This window comes from Gopherus flavomarginatus, chromosome 25 (assembly GCF_025201925.1).
Source record: "Gopherus flavomarginatus isolate rGopFla2 chromosome 25, rGopFla2.mat.asm, whole genome shotgun sequence".
Lineage (NCBI taxonomy): Eukaryota > Metazoa > Chordata > Testudines > Testudinidae > Gopherus > Gopherus flavomarginatus.
Genome location: NC_066641.1, coordinates 3,890,484 through 3,904,637, shown reverse-complemented (window position 1 = coordinate 3,904,637; position 14,154 = coordinate 3,890,484). Strand labels below are relative to the sequence as shown.

The 14,154-nt window shown below is 57.5% G+C and overlaps 1 protein-coding gene across 1 annotated transcript in view; it reads left to right on the top strand.

Moving 5' to 3' along the window:
- LOC127040627 (alpha-2-macroglobulin-like protein 1) overlaps positions 1-14,154 on the top strand; it is a 62,068-nt gene that overhangs the window by 36,188 nt on the left and 11,726 nt on the right. The window contains exons 13-23 of the mRNA XM_050935015.1: positions 177-240; positions 384-529; positions 934-1,083; positions 1,677-1,856; positions 6,375-6,498; positions 9,526-9,682; positions 11,637-11,862; positions 12,076-12,202; positions 12,737-12,858; positions 13,413-13,464; positions 13,901-13,975. Coding sequence (XP_050790972.1) covers positions 177-240; positions 384-529; positions 934-1,083; positions 1,677-1,856; positions 6,375-6,498; positions 9,526-9,682; positions 11,637-11,862; positions 12,076-12,202; positions 12,737-12,858; positions 13,413-13,464; positions 13,901-13,975 — 1,423 coding nt within the window. The remainder of the gene's footprint in view (positions 1-176; positions 241-383; positions 530-933; positions 1,084-1,676; positions 1,857-6,374; positions 6,499-9,525; positions 9,683-11,636; positions 11,863-12,075; positions 12,203-12,736; positions 12,859-13,412; positions 13,465-13,900; positions 13,976-14,154) is intronic.

Below are 14,154 nucleotides of genomic sequence, written 5' to 3'. Positions count from 1 at the left end.
AATGGGATACCTGCCTTAATGTTCTTTCTTGCACCTCCACCTCTGCTGGCTCAGTCCATGGGGAGGAGAGGCCGCACCCCGCCCTGACTCCAGCCTGCATGGCCATCCCCGCATCAGGGCGTTTGTCAGTCCCCCATATAGCGTCAGCTCAGTGACTCCCGTCTCCTCCTCCGCAGGTCGTGGCCAAGGGAGCCATCGCCAGGATCCTCCACAAGGGGCTGGACCTCAGGGAGGGGGCTGGTAAGTATCGGGGGAGGGGTCTGTGCAGATAGGGGGTGCTCAGGGGCGACTGGGGATTGAGCCCCCTGAGCAGGGACTGGGCTGGGGCAAGGGGCTCTGCTGGTTGGGCCTGACTTCCCCCGGGTGTTTCCCACCATCCCTAGGGCTGAAGGGCTCCTTCTCTGTGGAGCTGCCCATCGGCGCTGACCTGGCACCCGCTGCCAAGGTGCTGGGTTACACGGTGCTGCCCGATGGCGAGATGGCTGCCGACAGCGCCCGGCTGCAACTGGCCAAGTGCCTCCCGAACAAGGTGAGCCTGGGGCTCAGGGCGGAGGAGTCTTTGGGGTGGGAGAATCGCTCCCTGCCCCATAACAGGAGCCCTGAGCAGGGGCATCGCTGGGTGCCCCCAGCCCCTCCCTTTCTTGGCTTTACAGCAGCACCAGGTCGTTGTACCCCCATCCACCTCAATTGCTCTGGGGTGTCTATGAATAACTGCAGCTCCCTGAGTCATCCCACGGGGGCGCTGAATGAGCCTGGGCTGCCTCAACCCCCCTCCCTGAGCACCGACTCCCAAAGCCCCAGCCCTTCAGCCAGTGGGGCCCGGGGCCGGAGTGACACTCGGTGCCTGCCCCCCCCCCCCGCCCCCACCCAGGCCTGCCTCCTCCTGCCCCGGGGGCCTCTCCCCCTCCCCTGTGACGCTCTGTGCCTCGCCAGGTGAAGCTGGCCTTCTCGCAGGACCGGGCCCTGCCAGGCTCAGAGCTCCAGCTGCGGCTGCAGGCTGCCCCCGGGTCCCTGTGCGCCGTCCGCGCTGTGGATCAGAGCGTGCTGCTCATGAAGCCCCAGGCCGAGCTCAGCGTCGATACGGTGAGTCCAGTGCAGCTTGGCCGCTCGCCCGGCCCCTCCTGATGAGTTCTCCCCCCTTACAGGGAGGGTGATGCACGGCCGCTGGGGGACACCCCTCCAGGCCACCTCTCCCGGTCTGAGGGCTGCTCCAATGGTACTTGTCACCCCCTAAATCTTGGGGGTCCCCGCTAGCCTTGCCTGTTCTCCCATCAGCCCTTGCAGTGCCCCCCTCCTGGCACCTCCTCACCCCAGCTCTGGTTGGGAACATGGAGTTCGGAGCTGAGATAATGGCCTGGGTAACTGGAGCTCGCTCTCCAGGGCAGAGCTGGTCCCCAGGGGCAGGAGAATTCCCTGCCCCCCATGTACAACAGGGGACAACTGGCCAGGTGCATTGTGGGAGTTGTCCCTTCCTGGGTGATAGAAAGGAATGGATGTGGGAAAGCTGCAGTGACAAATGCCCATGCGGGAGATGGGATTGGGTGGAGGGAGGCATCTGTGCTGAAGATTGGCCAAGGCGATTGGGGAGGTTTGTGGGGTGATGCATCTGTGAGAGAAGGGGCTGGAATTGGGCTGTGGCTTAGCTCCCACACCTCATGTTGTCTGTTTATTTTTAGGTCTATAACTTGCTCCCCCGTTTTCCCCAAGGAGACTATCCCGCTGCGGTTCGAGAGCACGAGTCAGGCGATTGTCCATATTTCTCTGAGTACCCTGAATACATGAGTCCCTGGCGGCGGCGTCACAGAAGGCCCCAGTCTGTCCAGTTTTCTGACAGTGACTCCTACCGTTTATTTAAGGTAAAGTAAATGTGGAGGCCAGAGTGTGATGAGGCCACATTTGCTGACCTGGAGCCTCAAAATCAGGGAGAGAAATATACATAGGTAATGGGTCCAGAACCCCAGCTGGTGTAAATGGTTCTAACGCCATTGGAGTCAAAAGGGTCGGATCCCCAGCTGGTGTAAATTGACACAGCACCATTGGAATCAATGAAATGATGCCGGTTATGTTGAGGGTCTGGACCATGGTGGGAGGGACATGGTAGCGCTGGCTTGCCTGAGATACCGCTGATCATGAGGGGCTGTTGACTCACTTGTGGACCCTAGAAAGAGCTGAGAAACTCGCCCTCAAGTAGCCTTGTCCCTTCAATAGAGATCCCAGAGGTTGGTGCTGGGCTCTCGCTCTTCGCTCCTGAGTGCTTTAGTGCATGTTTCAAAGTCCTGCCTTGTCTCCCGCTCCTATCCAGTGGATCTGTGCAGTGCCAGGAGCGTGAGTGAGGAGGCGTAGCTTGCAATGCCTTCGGTCTGCTGCCGACGTGCAGCTCTTTGTGTCCATCACACTGTTGTAGAAATTTCTGTCCGTTCCAGCTGAGGAATAAGGAGAGACGGACACAAGCAAGTCAAGCAAGGAGCCCCGGGAGGGGCGATCCGTTTATTTCAATTGCAATTGGGTTCGAGCTCATAAGTCAGCAAGAACAAAGAACACACTTACACCGAAGTATTATATACAGTTGACTATGATAATCTATAGCTCTATGATTGGCCAAAATTTGCTATCATTACCATACATAATTAGCAAGCTACATGTATCTGCCCCTCTTGTGACCCCTTATTGTTCATGTGTTTGCCCCCACTCCCCTTGTTTTAGTTTGCAAACCAAGCAGTTAGTTATCTATAGGAGGCAGGCACAGAAAGTTCCATTGTCTGCGAGCTTGGGGTTTGGCTACATTTCCTCTCGAAGGAACTTCCTGAGTTAAGACTATCCATAGCTGATGCTGCATTTTTCCCTTCTCCTTTTTCCCATGTGTATGTGACAAACTTGCCCTAATTATGGAATAATTTTATTTCAACACTAAGCCACAAAGGTTTAGTTGAGTGCTTTACCCAGGGTCCAGTTGAGACTGGGGCATAGCAGAGCTATCCGGCTGTTCAGGTAAGGCTGCGATTAGGTTGGGGAAAACAACCAGAAGAGATGGCAGAGTTTGTCACCCACAAGTTTGCAATGTGCAGGTCACAATGACTGTAGCTGCTTTTGAGTTGATCAGATAGCAGCTGTAGCCAGGGCTGCATTTCTCCATATAAGTCTGATCAAACTGTTGCAACCTTTTCAGTCTGGCATGGACTTTGCGATCATTATCCAGGCCTTTGTCACCTCAAGACTTGGGTTACTGCATTGTGCTCCACAGGGAAAGCACCATCAGAGTCTTGGGCTGGTGCAGAACTCTGTAGCTGTGGCTAGTGTGGGGGCACAAATGAAAGATTTTGGGGGGGGTCACATGCCCCCCAGGCTCCTCAGGATGCCTGTGGATGGGGACACAGCGGCACTCTAGTCTCGCGTGCGGAATGAGGAAGCCACAGGCAATTCATTCAGAGCTGCTGAATCACTCTCTGCGTTTGTTGGAATAAGCTTTAAGGTTATTCTTGTGTGTTATTCCTGAATGTTATTTAGTTCTGTATAATATAGCAAAGATGTTACTCTTGCCCCTGAAAAGCGAAAATCTGTGTTCTACAATATCTGAGAAGCAAAACCAAGTAAACTTGCAGGTGAAGTGAGCACCTTTTAATGTAGTCAGGGGGCATATGCCTCCCCAGCAGAGGTGACACATGCAGGGGGGATTCAAGGTCATATTCCTCCACCCCTGATTTCTCAGGATGCCCCTGTAGAGTTGCCAACTTTCTACTCAAACAAAACCAAACACCCTTGCCCCACCCCTTGTCTGAGGCTCTGCCCCCGCTCACTCCATACCCCCCCTCACTCTCCCCACCCTCACTCACGTGCTCATTTTCACTGGGCTGGTTCAGGGGGCTGGGGTGCAGTAGTGGGTGAGGACTCCGGCTGGGGGTGTGGGCTCTGGAGTGGGGCCAGAAGGAGTTCAGAGTACGAGAGGGGGCTCCAGAATGAAGTAGTGGGTTGGGATGTGAGAGGGGGTGAGGACTCTGGCTTGGGGTGCAGGCTCTGGTGTGGGGCCAGGGACGAGGGGGTTGGGGTGCAGAAGAGGGCTCCAGACTGGAGGGTAGAGCCGAGGAGTTCGGAATATGGGAGGGGGCTCTGGGCTGAGGCAGGGAGTGAGGGGGTGGCAGGAGGTACAGGCTCTGGGCTGGGAGTGCAGGTTCTGGGGTGGGGCCAGAAATTAGGGATTCAAGGTGTGGGAGGGGCCTCTGGGCTGGGACTGAGGGTTCAGAGGACAGGAGGGGGATCAGGGGTGTGGGCTCTGGGGTGGGACTGGGGATAAGGGGTTTGGAATGCAAGAGGGGGATCAGGGCTGGGACAGAGGGTTGGGGTGGGGGGGTAAGGGGTCTGGCTGGAGGTGCGGGCTGTGGGGTGGGGCTGTGGATGAGGGGTTTGAGGTGCAGGAGGCTACTCTGGGCTGGTATTGAGAGGTTTGGAGGACGGGAGGGGGATCAGGGCTGGGACAGGGGATTGTGGTCTGGGAGAGGGTCAGGGGTGCAGTCTCCGGGCAGCACGCACCTCAAGCAGCTCCTGGAAGCAGTGGCATGTCCCTCATCCAGCTCCTATGTGGAGGCTCAGCCAGGTGGCTTGCACGCTGTCCCGCCCGCAGGTGCTGCCCCCCGCAGCTCCCATTGGCCACAGTTCCCAGCCAATGGGAACTGCGGGGGCAGCGTTTGGGGTGGAGGCAGCAGGCGGAGCCCCCTAGCTGCCCCTGCGTGTAGGAGTCAGAGGTGGACATACCAGCTGCTTCCAGGAGCCGCGCAGCGTGGAGGCTAGCAGGGAGCCTGCCAGCCCTGCTGCTCAGCATCACCAACTGGACACTCAATGGCCCCGGACCCGCCAAAATCCCTTTTCAACCGATGTTCCAGTCAAAAATTGGACACCTGGTCACCCTACACCTCTGGTGGGGACGCCCAGTAGCAAGGAGGCAGCACTGCGCCTGGCAGTGGCGCTCTTCCTGTGTCCCTACAGCCAAGGGGAGGCAGGAAACAGCCAGGTGGCTGGCTGCTGACTGAGCTCTTCTCCCACCACATGGGGCTGGTGTGCCTTCTCTGCTGCTGGAGTCCCAGCACTGCTGTCTGCTTTGCAAACCATCCGCCCAGGTCAGTCAGGGAGTGGAGGCAGAGGCAAGACATGTGACTCCAGAAGCAAAGAAGGTGCAGCAGCCCCAAGTGGCGGGAGAGGAGCTCAGCCAGCAACTAGACACTCCTGCTTCCTCCCTCTCTGGGCTGCAGGGACACAGGGAGAGTGCCACAGTGGTGATCAGCAGAGCTGCTGGAGTTGTTAAAAAAGGAGGGGGAAACTGGCTGCGGGGTGTTCTCTACAGGAGTCCCTCAGTCTAGTTGGGGAGTCCTAGAATCATGGAAGATTAGGGTTGGATGAGACCTCAGGAGGTATCTAGTCCAACCCCCTGCTCAAAGCAGGGCCAATCTCCAACTAAATCATCCCAGCCAGGGCTTCGTCAAGCTTGGCCTTAAAAACCTCTAAGGATGGAGATTCCACCACCTCCCTAGGTAACCCCATTCCAGTGCTTCACCACCCTCCTAGTGAATTTTTTTCCCCTAACATCCAACCTAGACCTTCCCACTGCAACTTGAGACCATTATGCCTTGTTCTGTCATCTGCCACCACTGTGAACAGCCGAGCTCCATCCTCTTTGGAACCCCCCTTCAGGTAGCTGAAGGCTGCTATCAAATCCCCCCTCACTCTTCTCCAGACTAAATAAGCCCAGTTCCCTCAGCGTCTCCTCATAAGCCATGTGTCCCAGCCCCCTAATCATTTTCACTGCCATCTGCTGGACTCTCTCCAATTTGTCCACATCCTTTCTGTAGTGGGGGGGACCAAAACTGGATGCAATACTCCAGATGTGTCCTCACCAGTGCCGAAAGGGGAATAATCACTCCCCTCAATCTGCTGAAAATGCTCCTACTAATGCACCAGAAACCTGAGTCACCAGAACATGCTGACCTTGGAGGTCAACTGATGCTACAAGGCCCATCTGTTTCTCCGGCACCTGAGGGTGGGTTTGGGGAGGGCAGAGTGGCATGGCAATGAGGTGGGGTATTTTGTCGAATTGAATTGCTAGACTGGTTGTTCATTGCATTGTCCAGGTTGAGCCGTGGGGCTGCGAGGGTTGTTTGTATGATGAGTTGCTGTTATGTGAGCATCTGGAGTTTAGGAGACTTGCCTCCTTTCATCCAAGCAAATTCACAGATATAGTACCTCAGTCTTGGGTCTGCTAGTATTTCAGCTTTATTGCTTCATAGTTACTTTCCCTTGAAATGGGCAGCGAAAAACAGCCTCTTGCTGCTGCCTCTTGTACAGTTTTTTGCTGGTTGTATTGTTTTCCCTTCTTTCCTTTTTCCCAGGACGCGGCTTTGAAAATTCTCACCAATGCCAACACCAAGAAACCTTTCATCTGCCCTGATATTCCGATCTTCAGATACAGCAGTCAACCAAACTTTGACCTCGGCCTTCCAGGAAGTCCAGGGGGTGAGTTCCCATCCTTCTTGCTTCTGAAATTCCCTATGGATTCTCTATTCCCTGAAGGCCAGAAATGGGATTGGTCAGGGTGGGGAAAGCCCTCAGAGTCACTGGGAAAAGAGCTCTATGAAACCATCTGCCCAGAGTGAAGCAGCACTCAGAAAAACCAGCCCGTGTTGGTGGTGGGTTACAGAGAACGTGTCTCAATGGCATTAGCAAGAGCACTGACCACCTTCATGTGGAGCCTTGCACTCAGTTTTGGTTGTTGCTCCTGAGCTGAGGAAGGCCTAGAGAAGGGCAATGCTGATGGGGGATTTCGTGGCAGAATGAAGGTTGTTTAGTCTAGGAAAAAAGAAGAGAAGGAGGGGAATTTGCTGAGATGTTTCAGATTCTGGTGGATTTAGAGGAAAGAGCTCAGTCCCTGCTTTGGATCCTGCCCCACAATGTGAGACCCAGGGGACATTTGCTTGAATGAACAGACAGCTGGGAGAGTTAGAACAAATAGAAAGAAATTCTGGGGGATGCACTGAAGCTTCAGGAGTTATGGAGTCAGATACTGTGGCCACAGAGGGTCTGTTTCCACTGCTAGTGAACACCTGTGGCTGGCTTATGTCAGCTGACTCATGGGGCTTGAACTATGAGGTTGTTTAATTGCCGTGTGTGATGCAGTAGGGACTGTCTGTGCGGGGAGTGGGAGAGCAGGGGAGGACTTTAGGAGATGGACGATGCCAGAGCCTGTAACCTGAGCTAGGTAAGGGAGGGGAAAGGTCAACACCTTTGCCCGGGAAGGGGACAAAGGAAGGGAGTGGCAGGAGGGAAGCAGTTTGAGTTTGGGCTTGGGGCTGTGTGGGCGGAATTCAGGGTATCCTAGCTAGGATCCAAGCACCCTGAAAGCCCAGAAGGACTCGGTGGAGGGGTCCTGACTGTGCCTGCAAGCTCTGCTGTAACCTGTGTTCCTGTTGTCCAATAAACCTTCTGTTTTACTGGCTGGCTAAGAGTCACTGTGGGTCCCAGGAAGAGAGGTGCAGGGCCGGACTCCCCCACACTCCGTGACACCGTGCAGACATTCGGGCTCAGGCTGGAGTCTGGGCTCCAGGACCCTCTCCCTACTCAGGGTCTCAGTGTCCGGACTCCAGCTCGTGCCTGAATGTCTACACCTCAGTTAAACAGCCCTGGAGCCAGGGGCAGCTCCAGCTTTTCTGCCACCCTAAGCAGCGAAAAAAAAAAAAAAAAAAAAGACAAGCGGCAGCACTTCAGCGGCAGCTCATTTGCGCTGCTTCTTCAGTGGCAATTCGGCGGCAGGTCCTCCCTCTCTTCCTCTTCGGCAGCAATTCGGCGGCAGCTCAAAGAGGAAGAGAGGGAATGAGGGACCCACCGCTGAATTCCTGCCGAAGACCCGGATGTGCCGCCCCGATACCAGACGGAGTGCCACCTCTTTGAATTGGCTGCCCCAAGCACCTGCTTCCTACACTGGTGCCTGGAGCTGGCGCTGTCTGAAGCCCGAGCCCTGCGAGCCTGAGTCAGCTGACACAAGCCAGCCATGGGTATTTAACAGCAGTGTAGAAATATACTCGGAGAGCTGGAGCTGTGCAAGGCTATCAAATCTCTTGCTTCAGGACATCAGCTAATCACTGCAGGGGTCAGGAAGGGCTCATGACTGGTTTGTTTATTTTCATCTGTTGCCAGCTTTGACTCACATCCAGGACCAGACATAAACTTTATAAACTACACAATAATCAGACCCACCTAATGCCAGAGACACTGCCAGGGAGAGTGCTTGGTGGGATGGGGGAGGGGAGGGCGTTGTGTCTAACGCTTTGGGGGGAGTGTTGGTGGGGGAGGAGAGGGCGTTGCTGTGTCTAACACTGAGGGGGAAGGGTGTTGGGGAGGGCGTTGTGTCTAACGCTGTGTGGAGGAGGGGTGTTGGTGTGGGAGAGGGGCGGGTGTTGTGTCTAACGCTGTGTGGAGGAGGGGTGTTGGTGTGGGTGAGGGGAGGGCGTTGCTGTGTCTAACGCTGTGTGGAGAAGGGGTGTTGGTGTGGGTGAGGGGAGGGTGTTGCTGTGTCTAACGCTGTGGGGGGAGTGTTGGGGGGAGGGGAGGGCGTTGCTGTGTCTAATGCTGGGGGGGAAGGGTGTTGGTGTATGTGAGGGGAGGGCCTTGTGTCTAACGCTGTGTGGAGGAGGGGTGTTGGTGTGTGTGAGGGGAGGGCCTTGTGTCTAACGTTATGTGGAGGAGGGGTGTTGGTGTGTGTGAGGGGAGGGTGTTGCTGTGTCTAACGCTATGTGGAGGAGGGGTGTTGGTGTGTGTGAGGGGAGGGTGTTGCTGTGTCTAACGCCGTGGGGGGGTGTTGGTGTGTGTGAGGGGAGGGTGTTGCTGTGTCTAACGCCGTGGGGGGGTGTTGGTGTGGGTGAGGGGAGGGCCTTGTGTCTAACGCTGTGTGGAGGAAGGGTGTTGCTGTGGGTGAGGGGAGGGCCTTGTGTCTAACGCTGTGTGGAGGAGGGGTGTTGCTGTGGGTGAGGGGAGGGCCTTGTGTCCAACGCTGTGTGGAGGAGGGGTGTTGGTGTGTGTGAGGTGAGGGTGTTGCTGTGTCTGACGCTGTGGGGGGGTGTTGGTGTGGGTGAGGGGAGGGCCTTGTGTCTAACGCTGTGTGGAGGAGGGGTGTTGCTGTGGGTGAGGGGAGGGCCTTGTGTCCAACGCTGTGTGGAGGAGGGGTGTTGGTGTGTGTGAGGGGAGGGTGTTGCTGTGTCTGATGCTGTGGGGGGGTGTTGGTGTGGGTGAGGGGAGGGCCTTGTGTCTAACGCTGTGTGGAGGAGGGGTGTTGCTGTGGGTGAGGGGAGGGCCTTGTGTCCAACGCTGTGTGGAGGAGGGGTGTTGCTGTGGGTGAATGTGGACGGGGGTAGTGTGCCTAGTGGTGTTTTTGCGGGGCGGAGGGGCGTTGTTGCAGGTGGGAGGGTTGGTATGGGGGAAAGGCCTCTGTGCCTGAAGCTGCCCATGTGCAGGTGACAAGCCTGGCTACTCCCTTTCGCACTTTTCTAGACCCTTTCTATAGACGCGAGATTTTGAGGGAGAACGTACTCGTGGCGCGTGGTGGATTAGGCAACGCCCTGCCGGAGCCAGAGCCCAGCACCGAGGAGGCGCCAGCGCCACGTGCCTACTTCCCAGAGACATGGCTATGGGACCTGGTCCCTGTGGGGTGAGTGAGGAGCTACTGCAGACCTTCCCTATGGAGCAGCCTCTATGCCTGGCCCTCTAAAGCAGTGGTCCCCAAACTTTTGCCCTCACCCCCTCTTTCCCTTGCCCCTGCCCCTGCTCTGGAGCTGGGGTCAGAAGTGGGGCCATGGCTCCAGGGGGTGGGGGCAGCAAACAGGGGTAAGGGAGCTGAGGCTGCAGCTGAGGGTGGGGATGGGGCCAGGAGCAGGGCCAGGGACAGAGCTGTGGCCAGGGGTTGAGGTTCGGGGCAGGGGCAGGAGCAGAGCCGCAGCCAGGCTGCAGTGGGGGCCGGAAGCCAGGCCTGCAGCTGGGTGCGACTCTGCCCCTGGCCTCACCCCTGCACCCACCCTCTGTCCCGGGCTGGGAACGGAGCCATGGCCAGGGGCCAAGGGTGACGGCGGGTCTGGGGTCATGAGTGGAGCCGCAGCCGTGCCACACTGGGGGCTGGCAGCGAGGCCCCCAGCCAGGTGCAGAGCCATGCCCAGGCTGGGGATGGGGCCACGGCTGGGGGTGGGGCTGGAACAGAGCTGGGTGTGGGGCAGGGTTAGTGGCGCTCCCTCCCCCCCATGAGGGCTAGCCCAAGCCAGCCGTGCCCCACCCCTGAACATTTCTCCATGCCCCCTTGGGGGGTGGACCCCACAGTTTTGGGACCTCTGCTCTAAAGACTTCCCTTGTTGCTTCTGTGCTGAATCCAAATTATCCTGAGTTAACCCCAGATAAAGGCTCCAGACAACAGGGACAGAGAAGAAGCAGAGGGACTACAAAGATGGAATTTGGCACACCTCAGGAAGGGGAACAGTGATGGCACTGCATCACCTTTCTGGCCTCCACATTCCTAGAGCAGCTGAAGGTAGATTCAGCCCCCAGGTGAGAGGAGAGAGACCTTTGTGCCAGCCAGCAAGCACGCTTCATGCTGGCTTACGGCTGCTTTAAACTCCCGTGTGCTCCTGTAGTAGCCCGAAGGGGCCTTATCAAGGGCAGAACTGAGTCCCGTGACTAGGCTTGGCAGAATTCAATTTTAATTTTTTATAATTATAATTTTGACAGAGAATATCGATGTTTATTTTTAAGCACATTTGGAGAAAATGATGGGAGGTCAGACAACACGGCAGGCCAGACAGTAATTATTTAATGTCAATAGACATTGGTAGTGGCTTTCACTCGGAGGCCAGCAGGCCTAGTGGACAGGTCATGGCTCAACAGTTTTTCCTACTCTGAAAGTCCTGGGATGGGCTTCTCTGATGGTGCCAAGCAGTACATTGTTCCCCAAATGAATAGGCAGAGGGGAAGGTAGGGGGACTGGGCCCTCCCTTTTCACTAGGTCCTGGCCCAGCGCCCAAGGGAAAGAGGCAGGGAGTGCCTCACTTCTCTCTTCCTAGCATACCTAACGATTCTTCTCTCAGTTACATCTGGGCTGCTTCCGACCTCCCTGCTTTCTCTTTGGCTTGGTTGCAACCTCCATCCCCCGCTAGCGGGGAGTTCCCTGAGTCCCAGGAGCTCGGTTGGTCCAATGAGTGATCCCCAGCCCTCCTCCCAATGTTCACTTATTCTCCCTAATCCACCTGCTCTGCGGTTAAGGGCTTGGGGGGACGGGGATTAGACTGATGTTTGTCTGGAACCTCACCTTCAGCCTTGCTGCCTTGACTGACTCTGCCAGGAGGATGAGACTCCTGACAGCATTGCTCTCAGGATCATGGAAACTCTCATGCCGCTCCACCATATCCAGGTCACAATTCTCTGGGACGGGGACATGAATCTGGAGGACACCTGTGCGTAAATTCTTTTAATGTGGAGACACCATTGTCCACAAGTGACATTCCCTGGGATTCTATACTACTGTGCAACATACAGGTGCCATCCAGAGGTTGAGGTGGGATGACAGAGAAAACCTCAGTTGCATGTTTGTCTAAAACTGCTTTGTGTCTATCCCGGCCCAGCGAGGGGGGCTCCAAGGACGTCCCAGTCTCGGTGCCCGACACCATCACGGAGTGGAAAGCTGGGATGTTCTGCACGGCGGAGGTGGGCTTTGGGCTCTCGCCCACGGCCACCTTCACGGCCTTCAAACCCTTCTTTGTGGAGCTGGCCTTGCCGTACTCCGTGATCCGGGGAGAGGCCTTCGCCCTAAAGGCCACCGTCTTCAACTACCTGCGGCAGTGCATCAAGGTGAGCGCCGCCTAGGGCGGGGCTGGGGGGCTGGGCAGCGGCACAGGCTGGCGAGTGGCACCAACAGTCACTGGCTGTGACCCTGTGACCACTGGGGTCAGCACATCACGGTGAGGGGGCCTGAACCCCAGAGGGGTCAGGTCTCGGCTGGAGCTAGCGCGTGTGAGCGCGTCCCCCACAGCCCTAAGGGGGTTCTCGTGTTGGGCCCCACAGGTGCGGGTGACGCTGGCAGAGTCTGCGCAGTTCCAGGTGCAGGCGGGCGAGGACGATGCCTACACCAGCTGCCTCTGTGCAGACGAAGGGAAAACCTTCCCGTGGGAGGTGACGGCGAGCAGCCTGGGTAAGGGGCACTGGGGGCTCTGTGCCTAACGGGAGGGGCAGAGAAGGGGTGGGGGGTTCTGCACAGTGGCGGGGGGCAGAGAAGGGGTGCTGGAGCCTTTGCACGAGGGAGGCAGGTAGGGGCTTTTGGAGGCTCTGCATGGGGGACAGACGAGTAAGGGGCATTGGAGGCTCTGTGCTGGGAGTGAGAAGGAGGGCGCAGGATGGGGTCGCTGAGGGCTTCGTACCAAGCGGAGGGGATGAGAAGAGCTGTGGGGGAGGGGGTTGAGAGGATGCCCCAGCAGTGAAACCCCTTACGGCCTAATTGCCACGTTCCACAGTCACTTCCCTCTGTCCTTCCCTTCCCCTCTGGTCTTCTCTCTCCTTTCTCCCCATTCCTTCTCTCTCTTCATTTTCTTTCTTTTTCTACTATTCTCCCCCTTCTTCACCACCCTTCCCCTTCAAATATCCTCCCACCCTCAGATACGGGCTCCTCTCTGCCTCGGGCAGGGGTGTTGGTCTGTCTAACGGGGGTGTCTCCCGCCTTGCTCTGCAGGGGAGGTGAACTTCACTGTCAGCACAGAGGCTCTGCACACCGAGGAGCTGTGCGGCAATGAGCTGGCCGTGGTGCCGGCCCAGGGGCGAGTGGACACCGTGATAAAGCCCCTGCTGGTCCAGGTCAGTGTCTGGTCAGGGCCTCTGGGCAGAGCAGAGGGAGATCTGGGGCCTGGTTCTCAACTCCTAGTGGCCGTAGGCCGAGTCTGCATTTTTGATTGTTCTTTGTCCTGCCACAGAAAATAATGCCCCAGCACCGCGGCATCCGCGTCCCAGACCCTGACCTGCACTTCCCCAACACGCAGCCCCATCCCTGTGAGATCAGGGAGCTGGTGGGAGAGTCCTGGGGCAGACAGAGATGGGGATTACCCCAAGGGGGGTGACTGAGTGTGACACACCGGAGGGCTCGAGGGGGTGGAAGGAACTAGCAGAGGGAAGTTCCGCGCTGAAGAGGAGGAAGCCGCGAGATCTGCTGGGCTGGGAACAGTCTCCCCGGGGAAGGGACGGGAGCCCCATCGCTGGGCCGCTGAGAGCTGGATGTGCCTGAGCCCCACAGCATGGGCTGTAGGGATGATCCTGCCCTGGCTAGGGGCACTGGCTGACCCAGCAGGCCCTGTCAGGCTGTGACGTGCACGGTCCCTTCTCCTGACCTTTTGTCTGATGCTCCTTCCCCACAGCCGGGGGGGATCCTGGAGGAGAAGGCGTACAGCTCCCTGCTCTGCCAGGAAGGTAGGTTCCCAGCGCCTCTGCGGGGCTCAGTGGGTGTCACTAACGTGGGGAGTCTCTTGGCTGTGGCACGTCAGTGATGGCTGAGCCGCTGGATGGCCCAGCTAGGGGCACAGGAGCCGCCAGGCTGGACCGGACCAGGGGGCATCCAGGCCAATGTCCTGCCTGGGTCAGGGTCCAGGCCCAGCTGCCTAGGGAAGATGCACCCCCTAGTGGGCAGTTATGGAACTGTCTGCCACGGGCCAAAGGCTCGAGCACGTCTGGCTCCTGCTCCCAAGTCTGACTGGGCCCCTTTTCCGCCAGCTCCTCTCCCCTGCAGCCTGGCCCCCGTGTGTATGAGAGCCCTGGACGGTGAGGAATGGAGGGATCTGATTGGCTGGAGGCAGGTGCTGTTCCTAACAGGCCTTTAACGGTGTGTCTTTGTCTTCGTGTTACACAGCCTCTGAAGAAATCTCCTTGCAGCTTCCTGCGAACATCCTGGCGGGGTCCGAGCGGGCCCATGTGACTGTCCTGGGTAAGGAATTCCCCTGCCCCAGCCCTGCCAGGGCATGGTGCCCTTTGCCAGCCGGCCCGTCTGTGGCCCAGCGCTCTGATCAGAGAGGCCAGGGCATCACGGATGGAAAAAACTAATGAGGTCCTGTGGGTGTCTGGGGCCGGGGCAGGATTGGTCCCTGCAGTCTGTGCTCCAGGGCC